Source organism: Amphibalanus amphitrite, unplaced genomic scaffold, assembly GCF_019059575.1.
Source record: "Amphibalanus amphitrite isolate SeventyFive unplaced genomic scaffold, NRLGWU_Aamphi_draft 000098F_arrow, whole genome shotgun sequence".
Classification (NCBI taxonomy): Eukaryota; Metazoa; Arthropoda; class Thecostraca; order Balanomorpha; family Balanidae; genus Amphibalanus; species Amphibalanus amphitrite.
In genome coordinates this window covers 201956-219248 of record NW_024881593.1, presented here as the reverse complement: position 1 = coordinate 219248, position 17293 = coordinate 201956, and the positions used below count along the sequence as shown (strand labels likewise).

Here is a 17293-nt window from a genome sequence, read left to right as displayed (position 1 = left end):
GCTATTCTTGTTGGCGTCATTCGAGAGGCCAGTCTTTTGCCTTTCAAACATACCAGGCGCATTTGATGAATTCGCATACCGTTAAGCGCACAAACTAAAAATATCAAAGAAGTGACTTTTTCGGCGTTGCCCCGGACTGCGGGGAAAGCCGAAAATGGGAGAAATGATCTACGGGGAGTGCCGACATTGATGTTTTGCCACTTTATCTCAAACTTAATCCAGAATTTATCAAAGCTGACACGCGTTTTAAGAGCTTGAGGACGCTTGGTGCACACTGGAAGTTATAATTGTGTGATATAATAAGAAAATGCCAGGTAAATAATTCCTTATAGGTAACAGGCCGTTGTGTCGGTTGAAAGTGTAATTTGTGTGACTAAAAATTCGTGTTACTATTCTACAGCAGTAAAGTCCACGTAGCGTGCTTTAACGTGCGTAATTGCACGTTTTCGGCATTACCCCAGCCAGCCTTACTTTCATTTGCAGGCCCATAACTTTTCAACGTGCCGTATAAATTTCAAATAGGCAACAAACTTATGCAAAGACATGCTGAAGATTACTTGACCGAATTGGCCAGACAAACGGTAGCATAATGAGTAAGAAATGCAGCTTCAAAGGCGCATGTAGTACAAGAAACGCGTACCTTGAAAACGCTCTTGGCGCCCTCACAGCCGAAGTATTCCGAATGACGACTCGTAACAAACATGCGATAATTGTAGTCACTTAAGCTTCAGAGCATCACTGACAGGTGGCATCCATGTCTTACGGTTTTCGAAATATCTCGAATTTCGGCTTTGCCCCAACTCCGGCATTGCCCCAACTTCCCCTATCTATCCTTCCAAGAACCGTGACTTCCAGACAGACATCTTCTTCACACTCCCCCATTAGAAAATGCACAACACATGCGATTAATTTAGTAGGCACTTAAAATTTGCATAACGAGCTACTTAATCCTCATCATACACCCACCAACACCTGCTGCCGGCTCAGTGCTCGTATTTATTGTCGTAGGCATGTATCGCGGGCCTGCGCCTTGCACCGCCCCAAGTGTCGCAGAGGTAGCCATCTGCCCCCAGTGGACACCATCACACCACATTTAAAACGGCCGCCGTCTGACCTCCAGTGGACTGTTGAGTGCGGCGGGCAGGCGGGACGGCAGAGCCCCGACCATTGATTCTTCCCGCGGGCGGCGGCGGCGGCGGCGGCTCGCGTGCCAGCTGCCAATGGGGTCTGCGAGCCGGACCGGTGCGGCCGCGCGGCAGCTCGGCAGGGACGGGTCTGCCTGGTACCGCCGCAGGGGAGGGGGAGGGGGCTGGGCGACCACCCACGCAATCCTGAGGCCGACGACTGGCGGGCTTATAGTCCGACACGCCCAATAAATGGGAAAGATTTGTAAATAGGTCCGGTGTGGTATTTGTGGCGAAGCACGAGCAACCCTCAGTCGCTTATGATAGAAATAATAATGGAGCCATCATATACTGCTTCAGACTGGTTGTCAGCCTGATGGGTGGAATAGTGCGTCATTTCATCCTTCTTCAATCATCATCTGACTTACCCAATGCATGACATGAAACACACCTTAAATATTAATCACAATCGCCTTAATACAATTCCTTATCCGGGATTCGTTCAGGATAATTGGAAGGACGGAACCTGCACCACAAGATTGATATTTCGTGCGTTAATACTAATCGAACTTTGGACATTCATTCTGACAAATGGTCTTCGCACGGATGGTTTACCACGATATGCATAATTCCCGGTATATGATGGCATAAACTTACTAATTCAGTCATGTGCAAAGATGCTCTCTTGACGCATGACCTCAGTATTTCCGTAGAACGATGCCGTTTGATATAATGGGCCATCCAAGTTTATTGCTACCGAGAGATTACTATCCTATGAAATGACAATCTTGATTCTATGCTTCAGCTGATGCAAAAGTATTTCAGAGAAGATCCAGTGCATCAGTGCATTGCCACTTCGCAAAATTTAAACTATACTCGTTCATAGATCTCTATAAGCCGTATATACAGAGGTCTACGACTTGTTGCAATGTCGTCCCTTCAGCGCACCATCTATTTGTTCAGAGAAGGATACAAAACAATACCCGTATATACCGTTCCGAAGCTAGGGTTCTGAGTTTATCTTATCACTGTACTGCCATGCAGACGCCCGCCATCGGAAACTGCGTCTCTGCAGTTCAGTTCAGCTCAGTTCTGACTTCTGATCAATCAGGAAGCCTCGAAGGATGACAGGGCCGCTAGTTAGTCGGTGGACAGTGCGTATTCGGCCTTTCGGCCACCAAGTGCGTGGGTCGTCTGTTCACCATCTCCCTCCATAGCCTCACGGCATGCCTGTAAGTTCTTTTTTCAGTGTTTATCTTATTTTCGCCCTTATTGAGCCCCTCAGCTCGGTCTCTACTCACCCTCCCCACCCCTCCTCGGTCTCATCCCCTCCCCGATCCGGTCTGGCCCACATCCGACCCTCTCCATCTGGCCCCACGACGTTACGCCGCGGCCCAGCTCGCTCAGTCGTAAATAACGCGTCTGAGCAGCCACTGGAGCGCCGACTGGTATGATTCAATGAATGACTAATACGGGCGGCCGCGCCGCCCATTGGCCGTTCGTATGCCGCAGGGGCGTGCCTTTCATTCTCCGACTGTCGACATGGACCGGTCACATCAATGACCCTGGCCCCGGATCCGGCCGGATCGTCTGCCGACATCCTAAGGAATGGAAGTAAGGAAGATGGATATGAAGCAGACAGTGTACGGAACAATACGATAGCAATTGTTAGGGCGTTGTCCTTATACCGAAGGTCAGCAATGCTGACTGCCTCTTAATCTAATTGAATCAAAACAGACCGGAACTCTGTCTTAAATACATTTTTTGTAAAAATCATTTATTCTGATGTGGTCTTCATTGTGATGTCGGGAAGGCGATGAACAATGATTTAAGCAGTACATAATAAAGCATCATCGGCTTTATTCTTCCTTCAGCTTTGCCTTGCCTGTCCGGTAAAACCCCTTGTCTGCGCCTAGCGCAGTTCTTCCCGGTAAGACCAGCCCATTTACCAGTCGTGCGGTCAGATGGTGGCCAGTCCGGGTGAGCCCCGTGCGGTTAGCAGCTCGGTGGTGGGTTTGATTTCCGCCCGTCAGAGACATCGAAAGTATCTGCGACAGAGGAGGAGCTGCAAACGGTCCACGCGCTATCCACACAGCCCCCTTGATGTGGTGACTCAATTAGAACCGCGCAAATTGAGCTGGATGTATCAAAGAATTGCGTCTTAGAACCCACCTTAGTTCCGTCAACAAAAGATATTCTGTTATTAAAATGAGCCCTTCCTGAGAAGAAAGAAAAAAAAACTAAAAGAAAATCTACATTTACAGCTTATCATAGTTGTATGAAGTAAAGAGCACGGATCATTTTCGTTATTTGATGAATATCCAGACAGTGAAATTATTTCGCACCTTTTCTAGAATATCCTAAATTCACCAATGTCTTTGATTCGTTGACATCAGCTGAGGGTCGGAGAGAGAGCTACTTTGCCTGCCGTTTCCCGGCGGAGTTCATCTGACTCCGATTCAGTCGGCAACGGCAGTCCGATGTGGGCCACATCAGCCGGCAGCGGCAGCTCGATGTGGGCCACATCGGCCGGCCCAGCGGTGCGGGCGGTGGCGATAAGCGGATTCGATTTAGCCCTTCCGGCGCCACCCACGGCGCGTCGGTCCGACACGAATCACAAGTCGCCGGGTGGCCGTGGGATGGACTGGCCGCGAGCAATGCAATCAGGCCCCCAGTACAGAGAGCCGCTGCCCCGTTGCAACACCGGCCGTGCAATTGTAGGCGCGATGAAAGGGTGACATTCTCCGAGGTGATTTCGCCAGATGCTGGAATTGAAGACACTTCCCGGGACTAATTCATTTGGTTTTCACATTCACAAAGTCATGGCATGTGCTTTGAACGGTTCTTGAGCATACCAAAGGAAGGCTGTTGGTGCATGCCCCTCCATATTTCAGCGAGGTGAGAGAGCATGCAGTTTCGAGTTTCGACACCATCCTGTAGTCTGATTCCAATGATTTGAAAGTTAGTGATATCCTTCTCTCCAATTTACTTACATACCAAAGCATGTCCTGAGGCATGCCCAACACGGAATAAAAGCGCATCATCACAGGCCGCATTTAGCTCTGCCCTGAGCTCGGCTTGCCATCTATTAATCATCATACACTGCATTACAAATTCACCCCACCTCCCCGACAATTACCTCTCTAATTACAGACTCCCACACGCCCTTGCTTGTTCCCACAACGCTAATTTTCCACCAGCCATTCGATCCGGTCACAATAATCCCCAATGTCTCTTTTTGCCAAAATACGTATATCATACCTATAGCTGAGTCTCAACGCCACTGAACCGAATCACATCACACTCAGCCTCTCCACAGTTTGTCGCGCTGCGTCTGATCATGCCGCGGTGCGCGGGGCGCCGCGACTGTCCAGCCGCGCATCGATTGCCGCGCTCGAGCACCGCGGTCACAGGCGGTAACGGCACGACTGGGACGAACCTGGCGCGGTCGGCGCGGCACGACGTCCCACCAGGCTGAGGAGCGCCGCGCAGAGACGTGGGGCGACTTTATATGGTCGGCATCACACCATCAGCAGTCAGCGAAGGGTGAAGCGTCGCCAGTTACCTTGCCGACTACAAGCTGTCGATACCGGATGTGAGCTTTGTGTGGCCTTGAAAGTTTTGTGCTGTGTATAAGCGTATGCTGCTACCTGGCAATGCTAGATTTACCAAAGCCATGAATGGAATTTAAAGGGTATACGCAGATGAAGCCTTGAGCCTATTGCTAATTTGTCGCACAAAAACCCTATCTTGATAGCTAATTCTTCGTACTTACAAAAGAGAGGACAGACGCTTACGACTGTTTTATTCAGGCTCAGTTATGCTAACATATTAAAAAAAAACTTGCTTGGGTATTTGAGACATTAGTATGAGAATTAATTTCTATTAAAACTTCTTATTTATAGACAAAATATTTTTTACCTATATCACCCATTAGCAGTGTTCACTGAGAATGACGGTACCAAACGTCGACGTTATCCCGCGCACGGGAGTCGATCGGGACCAGCCTAATTAGGCCATCAGCCTGACCCGGTGGGCTGGCTCTGATCTCAGTTATAGCAGGCCTCCGTTTGTGAACAGTACGTGGTTCTCTGCAGACTTCCTCCGGTCCTTTGAGCTAATGTAAAGTATCCATGACAGTTGAATAATGACAACTCAAGAAACTCAATATTACAAAACAATATTTATTTACGATATCTAACGATAACAATAACGATATTCATTTTTAAAGTAATTTGAAAATAGATATCGTTTTGTAATCTTGAGTTTCTTGAGTTGTCGTTATCCTTTGCGCTAAGCTGAAGTCATGGTGGCTGCTGCCGAGACAAGCGCTTGGCTTATTTATGGGTCCCAACCAGTTAACCCTCGCCGGCACAGGCCATTTTGCGTCCTTCGACGGCACAAGGGGGGGGGGGTTGGTTGGTACGACCCCTCCCCCCTCGCGTTTGGCCCCTGATCGAGCTAGATCCTTCTCGGAAAAAACGAGCGTGTTGCCCGTCACGAGAGGAAGCCGATGATACCCAATTTTAAGGTCCTAAGTCATCGGGTGACCTTCCAGGTCAGGTCAATGACCCTAAAAACGGGAAAATCGGGACCTGTTAGAAAGTCGTAAAGTGTGGCTGCTATATGGTTTTCCGGGGTGCTGATCACGAATATTGTGTTAGTTTTGATCAGAGATTATGTTTTTAAGCATTTAGACCAGGTCGGGTCAGGTCAGGTCAGGTCAACCGGTAGAGGTTGTGACGGGTATTCGTAATACGCGTCAACCGCCTCTGACAGTATCGTAACATGTTACGAAGGCACCAAAACTACTTCGTAAATGTTCAAATGGTTGCTAAATTCGAAATCAGCTAAAAAAACTAGCCTAGAAACATGTAAAACTCGAAAAAGTGAACCGAGGTCACCCGAGGTCACCAAAGGTCAGTGACCTGACCTGACCTTCAGGTGACCTTGACACCCACCTTTATGTATGGAAGCAACTCAAATCACATGTTTGAACGTTTGAAACCACGAAAAGCTTGCAAACGCGCGGCTAATGCGAGCCGACATACGCCGAATCGCGATTTCGGCCAAACATGGTCACGGAAAAGAGGTCACAGGTCAACGGTCATTGGGGTCAGGGTCATGAAATTTTCAGGGAACGTGTAAAATTAATCAATGCGAGGGTACTGAAAGTTTCGTCGCGATCGGCCGCTTTTTACGCGAGTTATTCGCGAAAAACCTTAGGGGGGTTGCATCAACCCCCCCCCCCTGTGCCGGCGAGGGTTAACAATGCCTAAGAGAAATGCGTAGATGGTATCAATATTCAAAAGCAGGGCTCTAGGCGATGAACGAAATGTTAGATATAATATTTACTGTTCGGACAAAGTATGCTTGCGATTCACCAAACATCCGCAGTTGCAATGTACATACAGCCCACCGCTAAAGTAATGTGTGGTTTTACCAATCTCAACGGATGGCTTTGACCGACGATTTTTTAAATGCGGACTGATTGAAAAGAAGACGTCAATAGATAAAGTTGTAGCTGCAAGGGTGAAGATACATGTAAGCTACATTTAAAGTCTCGTTGCAGTCTGGCTGATCGTTCCTAGGCTTCAGAAGCAGAACATACCCATGACTGAAACCACACATTACTTCTGCTGTGGACTGTACTTACCATAACTGGCTCGGAAAAAAACAGCTCCATCCATGCAAGGCCTTGGAGGCGGCTCGCCGAGGGCTGGGACCGGGAGCGCCATCTCGCGTCGGGTACCGATCAGACCTGCATGGCTCCAGCAGCGCCCCCTGGTCGCTGCTCGAGGGACGGCGTAGGTGGCGCTGGCTAGCATCCAGGGGCTCTGCCCGAGAGCTGGCTGTTCTGGGCAGAGAGGACCCGACGAAACGACTTTTTTATACCTAAATCTGATTGTGAGTGTATTTTTGCATAGAGACTCCTAAACATTCGTAAGAAGATGCTAGAGGTAACTTGTTGAAATTTCGGACCTGACCATGTATCCTCTTTCCTTCCCTGTCTCTCCAGACCGTATTTTTTTTTCAAAGGGGTATGCAGCATCTGAATACCATTTTCCTCAAATTTATATAGTGTTTACTGCCCATGGCCGGGGAGATTCATCTTCATGCTGGCAATTATGACACGCATAAAGTGACTATGGCCACAGCAATCTCGGCTTCTATAGATTGCTATCACTTCGTAACGTGACTCTGCTTTCACCAGCATTATCAAAGGTATTTAATATTTTCCTTTTCATCAGATAATCAGATCCTCTCAAATCTAAACCATTGGTTGCATCATCACTATTTCTACATTCAAACTGCAGGTGCAGCAATGCCAAGAGGCCATGAAAGTAAATGCTGGCAGACGGTAGTTCTGAATAGATACCGAAGGAGATCAACACTGGTTAGGCATTTCTCATTTGTCATCACCGTACGATTTCATTGCACAGAATAGGTACTCACCGGCGACGAAAAACAGTATCCATAGAGCCAGCATGCTGGACGATGAGTGTCTTCGGAGAATGACTTTGACAATGTAACGCAGCTGAGTTTACAATTTTATGTCATCCGTGGACGCCCCCTGGAAACGGAGAAAAGAAGGCAGGGTTAGGTCATGAATGAGACAGCACTTTCTCATCCATGGTTAGGTAAATACGTTTCAGGGTGAGTGCATATGCACTGAGCCATGGAAACTGAGCTTATGTGGCCTAGGTCAGTTGCTCGGGCATACTTTAAGAATTCATCGTGCGTTACTCAAAAAGATGAAAATTTACTTTATTGCTTATGCACACAAAAAAATATTAACACCGTTAGCGGTGTAATTGCACAGTACATATCTGAGCACTTGAGGAAAGTTAATTTAGTCCCTTCCCCGCTTAAATTACTCGCGCTTCTAAATGAACACCAGGAAGAAGGTGTTCCTGGTGAACACTGTTAAGAGGGTTGAGTGTTTTACTGCATATAGTAAAACACCCAACCCTCCTAACAGTGTTCTATTACCTTCTTCCTGGTGTTGATTTAGAAGCGCGAGTAATTTAAGCGGGGAGGGACTAAATTAACTTTCCTCAAGTGCTTGCAGATATGTACTGTGCAATTACACCGCTAACGGTGTTAATATTTTTTGTGTGTGTCACCAGTCACTTGGCTTGCAGTTTGTGTTCTACGACAATATTTGCATTTCGCGCATTTGGTTTATTTACTCATTCCAAAGCAGCAGAATAAGCCCTTATTAACTGCTGCTTGTTTTCCTTTAAATTTAGCTCAGCTACAACATGATCGACCTTGACAAATTCCAACTTGGTGATAACGACAGCATAGGCGTAAGTACTACGAAAGTAAGTCTTTACGTCTCTTTTTTTCACGGCTGGTGACAGCCAGCGCATTTCACAAGAACAATAGTTCAGAGGCCTCTTGCACCAAACTACCTAGCTAGGTAAAATCGAAAAACCGGTTTCAGAATAAGCTAATCTAACGGTGGTAAATTTGTTTGCAATAGCCCAATACATAATCCTATATGTGCTTGCTAAATTTTGCACGCAAATTGTTACCTTTGAGACTTGGACTGTGTATACGATGCAAAATAATCCAAGCATTGGTGCAAGAGGATTTTGGTGCAAGAGGCCTCAGATGTCATTTCACTGGCGTTGTGTTTAATCATGCTGCCAAACATTTACACCATTCGTGCCGGGTCCCTTCGAATAATGATAGCCCAGGTTCATGATCAGCCTGCGAATAGCACTGCCACGTGTGTGCCTGTGCGGCCCGGGTCGAGCGAGTTTCGTAGTGCAGTAAATTTAAGGAGCATGTCGTGAACGTCAGGTCTAGATATGGTCACAGCGAATTACAGGAGGTGGGGTCAGTGACAGCTGAACAAATGTGTCGAAACAAAAGCCGTGGGCAGAAGAATTAATGAGCCCAAAAGCTATTTCAAGAGGCATGACTGAAACAGCATCTAAACATCAAGTCTGTATGAAAATCCTTCATGCATGCATAAGAAATCATTAAATGAATCACAAGTTCTGAAAAGTATTACTAAAAGTCCTAAGATGCATCGTTGACAGTTCACAAAAGAACTACTTGACTTTTGTCAGAGGTAAGTGTAAGATAGCCAGCCATATTGTTATACATGTAAAAGTCCAGGGGTGTCGATTTTTCAAAATGGTTGGGGGTGCTCAACCCCTGCACCGGGTGAAAGATTGCAGCTTTGCCATGGGGCACAACCGTGCAAGGCATGGTTGGGTATCCCCATAAGGTACTGATAATCACGGGATTTCCCCCCCCCCCCCCCCCCCGCCATCAGGTTCAGGGGCCCATCGGGTTATTCGGGCCTGAGGGGCCCTGCGGCGCCAATTGGCCGCTGAGGGTCCACGTTGGCTATATTTAGACTCAGAAGGGCCCCACGGGGCTCGTAAGAACACCTCATGGGCCCACAAGTACCAACATTAAGATCTCCATAAGGGCCTCAAGCCAGCCTCTGAGGGCCACTTGCCGGCCTCTGGGGGTCTTAACCGGCCTATAGGGGGCCAGCTCTAGGAGCTGCACACCCGCCTATAATGGCCCCACACCCATTTCTCTGAGGGCCCATATAACGGCGACTCTAAGGGCCCTCACCGGCGCCCCTGAGCGCCACACCGGCGTCCCTGAGGGCCCCACACCCCTAACTCTGAGGCCCTACACCAATGCCTTTAAAAACCCTACATGGGCGGTTCTGAGGGCCATTGTCAGTTACCAGCGATCCTGACGGCTCACACAGGTGACTCGGAGGGTCCCAGCGGCGTCTGAGCGCACCATGCCAGTCTCTGAGAACCCCACAAGGCTCCTGAAGGCACCGGTGACCTCTTGATATCTTTTTGTCGGCCTATGAAGGGTCCGTTCCGTAACAGCAGTTCTGAGGGCCCCACGCGCGTCTGTGATGGCCCTAAACCAGTGTCTCTGAGAGCCCCCACAACGGCGCCTGTGAGGGCCGTCACCGGCGACTGCGAGGCCCCCACACCGGCGCCTCCAGTCCGAGGGCCCCACATTGTCATATCTGAGGGCCCCACACTAGTGCCTCGAAATAGTTCACTTTTTAACATGGGTTTTGAACTGGAATAGCAGTTCCGTAGCTTGGGCTGAGACGAGCATAAATCAGGAGCTTTTACAGCCCAACGATCACCCTAGGCAAAGATATTCTATTTCTCGTCCCGAAAAAGGTGTCTTGCGTTGAGGATGTGTGCCTTGCATATATTTCCATCCAGTATGAAAAGAGCATGGGTCCCGAAAATTCTTCAGAAAGTAGAGAAATTATCTACGAGAACTCTAGAGAAATTCTCGTACTGATCAATTAGGACATTCAGGGGAACATTATCAGATCGAGCAGATCGCCCAAATGCCGGTGGCTGCGATAATTTCTCTGTTTCTGAAGAATTTTCGGGACCCATGCTCTTTTCATACTGGATCGCGTGTGCCTTACAGAAACTGAAAAGTTCTTCCTATATCAAAATATAGAAAATAATCTTTTGTTATAAAAAGGTTTTATTTTCTTTGCTGATTATTTTGAACATAAAAAATCATAAATCCGCTGCAAAAAAAAATAGTTTCGTGAAAGTGAACTATTTCCTTTAAGGCCCTATATCGGCGGCTCTGAGGGCCCAGCATCGTAGCTTCTGAAGGCCCCACTAGTGCGCATGTGACGACCATCCTGCCACCGGTGACATTTGAAGGCCCCACACCGGCGACTCTGAGGGCCCCATCGGCGTCTGAGTCCGTTCCGGTCTCTAAAGACGACCCCACAGGGTTTCTGAAGGTACCACCGGCCTCTGATGGCCCTTTGCCGGCCTCTGAGGGCCCGTCGCCGGTCTCTGGAGCCCCCTGCCGGCTTGTAAAGGGTACGCACCAGCAGCTCTAAGAGTCCGACACCCGTGTACGACGGACCCACACAAGTGTCTTTGCAATTTAACGTCTTTTTTCGCCCTTCTTCTTAAAACTAACTTTTCTTTTCTTTACATCTTTATTTCATGCCTTGTAAATTGCGTAATTGTTTTATTTTTTGTAGTGAAAGACTGCAGAACAATTATTTTCCTCAAGCAGAGTTAGTGGGAGTTATTGAGGAACAAAATCATTGGGGGTGCCCGGAAAACCATTGGGGGTGCTCATTTGAGCATTGGGGGTGCTGCAGCACCCCCAAAGGTATACAAATCGACACCCATGTGTAAAACATTATTTTATTACAAAATTGACGATAAGAGCACTACATGTGGAACAATAGTGAACACTTCTAGATTCATTACATCAGAATATGTCTCATAAGTTGGCTGTTATATGTGTACCTAGTGCACATTGTGCAAAGCTGCCGAATATAGCGCGGTTTATTTCTGGTAGGTACCGTGTGTACTACACGACCCCCCGCCGGTCAGCCCCGGGGCGCCCTCCTCGTGCACGCTCCGGTGACGTCACGTCTGCATTGCGGTGTCGGTGGTGCTCGGCCGGGGTGTAGGGTGAGGTTCGGCGGGTCGGGCCGAGTCCCCCCCCCGTCCAATCAATGACCGAGGAACACGAGCGAACTGACGAGCGTCCAACTCAGCCGGTAGGTTCTCTGACTCAGTCGAACGGGGGAAGGGTCAGGGGTTAGAGGTCGCCCCAGTGCGAGCTTGAGGAGACTCGAGAGCGGAACCTCGGGTGATCAAGGTCAGGTGCGGGTCACCGTGGCTGCCGTACGCGTCACTGGAGCTGGGGAAGTTTGTGGTGAGCTTGTTAGCGAGTCGTGTAACCCGAGTTGTGACGAGTAGGGAATAAGTTCGACATTAACATGCACTCAACACTGAAGTATGGACGTGTTATGTGACAAAGGCTATGTTATTAGGTGAGTTATACGGCAGGGACTTGGAATTATTCCATTTGGGTCATTAGGGGGACTCGAAAGCCAACATTAACCAGCGGACACCATTTCGGAACAAAGATTAATGGCCCCTGATACGCCCATAGTCAAACATATTATTGTCGCATCAGTGGGCTTTGGCTGTTTGATTTCACCTTGTGGTCTGTAGTCTCTCTTTCATCTTCTACGTGCATGGCATAATATTTATGTTAATGATTTAGTCAGCATATCAAGAAATAAGCAACGTTTTGCTCTGTTTTTGCGAGAACGCACAAGATCAAAGTCTTCACTTATGATGGGAACGTGAAAATGCATACAAGATGATTTATTGAAAACAGTTCCAAATATGCAATATTCACATAACTATCACATCTCCCATGTGATCATCCCAACAGTAAGTGTACTGACAACTGTTTGGAGCACGAGATGAGTGTGGCGTGGAGACAACAGAGCTCAAGCAGACATAATTTTGGTAAAAGGAGTGCAACTCATTCTTCGGGAGCACTTTGAAAACTCAAAACGCTCCTTTTGTTGTTCAGGTACTATAGTAAGGGACAAAAGAAAAATTTAACATCATTAAACAATAAATAATATCTAATAATTTTGACATAACTGGTTATAACTATAATGTCAGCAAACTGTCAATATTGGATGAAGTTTCAAAAACAAATGTAATGGGAGTGGTTTCCACGAGCGCATGAGCACAGGATATACGAAGGCTGTCTGTCATACACGAAGCATTCAGAAATAATGGCAGGCTGTTTCATATCTGTTACGGGCCAAGTGCGAAGGCTAGTCCGTTTGCGAACGGACTAGTCCATTCGCGAATGGACTAGGCCGTTTGCGAATGGCGGTCCGTTCGCAAACGGACTAGTCCGTTTGCGAATGGCCGGCCATTCGCGAATGGCCTAGGCCGTTTGCGAACGGACGGGTTTGTGGCGTTGCACAAACCCGCACACACTTGGCACACACTCCCCCCACACACACTTGGCTACGAAAATCGATCAAGAATAAAATAAAATATTTTAAAAACGATTTTGGTGCATTCTCAATATAAAATTGTCTAAATCCGAGGAGTTTTCAGTATTTGGTGGGGATTACTTTGACTGACCGTCCGACCAGATCCCCTAGTCGAAAATCCGTGGCGACGCCACTGCGTCTGACTATATGTTTAGTTTGTTCTCCGGAGCAGATCTGCGAGCTGGCGCAACTGTGGGTTAAGGTCTCCACACACCTGGTCCATTCGGGATGCGACTTTCCGCTGAACCCTGCACAACGCGGAAATTATAGCAACGTGTTGCCGCTGGCCAGGCTTCGGCCACCGGTCTGGATCTGGGGAGGTCAAATATCCCCGTGACCTTCGAACAGCGGAGAGTCGCGTGGTGTGCGGAGACCATTAGTACCGTGCTCCGGGCTCCCCGCTGATGACCCGACCTGACCTTGGTCGAGTTTGTGGCGCTCGATTCATTCTGCTCTGGTGTGGTGTACCGGGACGGTGCGGCTTGTGTGTGGTGAGTGCGGTGCGGTGAGTGTTCGAAAAACTGTTGTGTTGCATTGCATTTAACAATACGCGCACTGCAGGGGGGGGGGGCTGCTTTCAACCCCCCTGTGGTTTTTCACAGATCACGAGGAAAACGGCGGCGCGCAGCAAAGCCAAATTTTGTATACCTTTTCTCCCATATTCTGCGCACATTGTGTGAAAATGCTGACTCCAGATGACCTAAGGTCAGGTCACCAGGCCAGGTTAAGTGACGCCGGTTGAGTTACCAATACTTTGCACGCATCATTTCACACGGGACTTTGCACATGCGAAGTTGACTTGCCAAGTTGACGTCACTTTGCTGGATATTTCGCACTTGGCCTGACTTCGCACTTGGACTGGGAGCATAAACGCCCGTCCATTCGCAAACGGCCTAGGCCAACTGCAATAACGCACATGGACTAGTCCATTCGCAAACGGCCTAGTCCAAGTGCGTTATCGCACTTGGACTAGGCCATTCGCGAATGGACTAGCCTTCGCACTTGGCCCGCAACATATCGATTGTAACGACCCAGTGATCCCCTGAGCTACTCTGCCTCTCAATAATGACAACAATGGCATGCACAACTTCATAACATCTGCTTACTAAGCCTGCTCTTTGTAGATTGATGGTATGGTATCCGCTTACGAAAGCAGTTTTTTGCTATAAATTGATGGCACGCTGTAAAGCCTGTCCAGTGTTCATGTCGATCAATGTGACATTGGACATCAAAAGGTTGCCACTCGAATACTGTTTCCACCGCTTAGGCTGTCGAAGAAGTGTTATTATAGTTACCTACAGCGGACCAGTTCAATGTCAGTTAACAGCGGGATGTGGTTACTTGGACAATGCAAGGGATACTTGGGCTTCGTGTAAATTAAAATGGTGCTTCCATAGAACGATAAAACGACCATATCTCCTCCTTTGTAAGTCAGAGCAAGGTAAACATGCGCGTGCAACACACAGGGTGCATACTGCATACCTTGTTCTCAGATAACCAGTGGTGAATTTGTCGGCAACTGCACTTGTTGCCGACACAAATACCTACAATTGATAATAGATAGCAAAGCCAGCTACTATGTAGTGTTTGGACGAGCTGGAGTGTGACGCATGAACATCGTAAAACAGAAATGACCTATCCCACTACTAATTGCATGACACAGCGTTATCTCAAGATCCCATAGAGCACCGCCGACAGTTAGTGACCAGAACCGTGCAATGTTTAGTGTTTACGTCACACGTCAGGTGATAGTCACCTGTGACAGTGTGACAGCTGTGAGCCTGTGATGATGCAATAAATGTGCTATCAAAAAGGACGAGTGATTTGATTCCGTGACGTCTAATTTGAAACAAAACGAGCGCAACGACATGCAATCCCCCAAAGCAATGTCGCCAACCCGAACGTGGAACAGTAAATAAATACATGCGGCTGAGTTGCGTTTCGTGTTATTTTCCGGCGAGTGTGTTTGAGCGTCTTGTTTGCGCCCTGTCGCGTGTCTCATCAGCGACCTGTTTTTCGTCGCGGCTTCTTTGTATTCGGTTCGGGCGGTGGCAGTAACCGCTGTCGGACTGCCGGGATGGGCACCGGGGCACCTCTGCACCCCTGTCCGCGCCGCCACGCACTCGTTACGAGTGTACACAGGCGCTGTTGTTGACTCTCGGTGCACGTTAGACACCATTTGGACTGCCGTTTTCGACACAGGGTCTCCCACACGGCGGGGTCGCCAGCCATTGGCGTCATTGCCGCCATTGCAGCCATTACCGGAATGGTTCAAACGCCACGGCGGCCGGGTCGATCGCTGATGGGACGCCTGAAAAGCCACCACGCCGGTGAATTATGCAGCCCATTTACCACGTCTGTGCATCAGACCCGCCGAGATGGATGGCTGCGGCCGCGAATAAATAGCGCTAAGGCAATTTTGAAGCATTGTTAATGGCGGGTGATTGACTGAGTGGCTTTGGTGACGGCGGGGACGGCGTTAAGCCGGGAATGTCGCCGGCCGCCGGCATTGAAAGTCGCCTCGAACGGGGTGTGATCCGTCAGTTCACAGGCCGCAGGTGGCCTGAGTGCCCCGTCACTTGCTATTCTGAGTGCAGAGAGAATACAGAGCTACTCAGAGAGCCGGCGCCGCATGAAACTGGCTCGAGACTAATCGGTTTCGAGAAGTCATTAATGGCTTAAGTGATTCGGGAACCCTATGCGGGTTTTAATTGTGTAAGATGAAAGAGGCTAGAGTGGTGAATTTAAGGTCAGCAATTACCGATCAGAAGTCGCTGACGCTGATCGAAGGCATTGAAACAGTTACTCTGGCGTCAAATCCAACACAGAATTCTCGTGAAAAGGTGTGCGAAACCAAAATAACACCGTTCAGTGAAGCTTTCCACAAGCGTTCATCAAGCCGTTTCTTGCAAAAAAGCAGTACATAAATAATTAACGTTTGACAGCTAAAAGCAGGGTCGTTCTTGTATGTAGATAATTCATAGCTACTGATGCGTTGTGATAACAGAATGGACAGTATAATAAAGTCATTAAACCAAGACTACAATAGTCTAGAAACGTTCAGCCATGTGTTCGTATGTATACCTTTGAAACTGGCGACGAACCTTTGGAATTGGCGTCGAAATAGAACCGAAGAAATAGACAACTAGCCAACATATCTACAAGTTGTTCAGCGAGGTGAAAAGTTTGAAACCATCCATAAGAGAAATATCAGAATATGGTATCAGATAATATCACAGGGGTTCAGCGGCTATTGTATCATCAGCGGTGTGTTGATTAAAGCTATTATTTCTACAACTTTGACGCTATTCACGTCAATGACTAATAACTCTCAATTACAAAAGGATGAATTTTATTGATCAGCTTACTCCAATCAAACCATTTCCTTCTGAAATTCCGTGACCGTTCCATCGAATCACGGGTGGTCATGTGTCTCTTGAATGATAAATCAAATGCGGCACGCGGTGTGACAAATGAGCTGCTTGTCATCGCATGGGCGTCGCCACAGGGGGGGATGGGGGGGACACCGTCCCCCCCTGGAGTGAGGGTGGGGGGGATTATCCCCTCCTCAAATTGAATGTCAATCGAAGTTTTCGAGCTGCTTTTTCTCAGTTACCTGTCATTCTGCGGAAAAAAGAAGTAATCCTTTACCGAACAAGTTTTTTTTACCGGGACAGAAGACCTAAGTCTCTTCAGGATGCGGTCAACATCATTGGGGAGGTGTCTGAGCACGCAAGAGCAATGTTCCCAGAAGTGAACAAGCTCTTGCAGCTCCTCCTGACACTGCCTGCAAGCTCTGCAACGGCCCAGAGGAGTTTCAGTGCGCTGCGCCGCCTGAAGACATGGCTTCGTTCGACGATGCGCCAGGACCGACTCACTTCGGTGGCTGTCTGCCACGCAGGGCTGCGGAGTCGATGGATTTTCGGCGACTCCGACTCCGACTCCGACTCCGGCTTTCAAAAACCAGCTCCGACTCCGACTCCGACTCCGGGCAGAATTGTCGACTCCGACCGACTCCAACTCCCGACTCCGACTCCGCAGACCTAGCAGGGCTGCGGAGTCGACAGATTTTCGGTGACTCCGACTCCGACTCCGGCTCGGGTTTCTAAAATCGACTCCGACTCCGACTCCGACTCCGGTCACAACTGTCGACTCCGACCGACTCCGACTCCGACTCCGACTCCGCAGCCCTGCTGCCACGTACACCGGCACCGGGTGGATGCTGTGGATGCTGACAAACTCGTGGCTCAGTTCGTCAGCCTTAAAGGAAATAGTTCACTTTTTAACATGGGTTTTGAAC

General features: G+C 48.5%; 1 protein-coding gene across 2 annotated transcripts in view; it reads right to left on the bottom strand.

Annotated features, from left to right (window-relative positions):
* Positions 1–17293, bottom strand: part of LOC122380440 — a 98490-nt gene that overhangs the window by 53932 nt on the left and 27265 nt on the right. For both annotated transcript variants that reach the window (XM_043363599.1, XM_043363598.1), the window contains exon 2: positions 7581–7698. In XM_043363599.1, the coding sequence (XP_043219534.1) occupies positions 7581–7614 (34 nt within the window). In that variant the 5' untranslated portion in view covers positions 7615–7698. The remainder of the gene's footprint in view (positions 1–7580; positions 7699–17293) is intronic.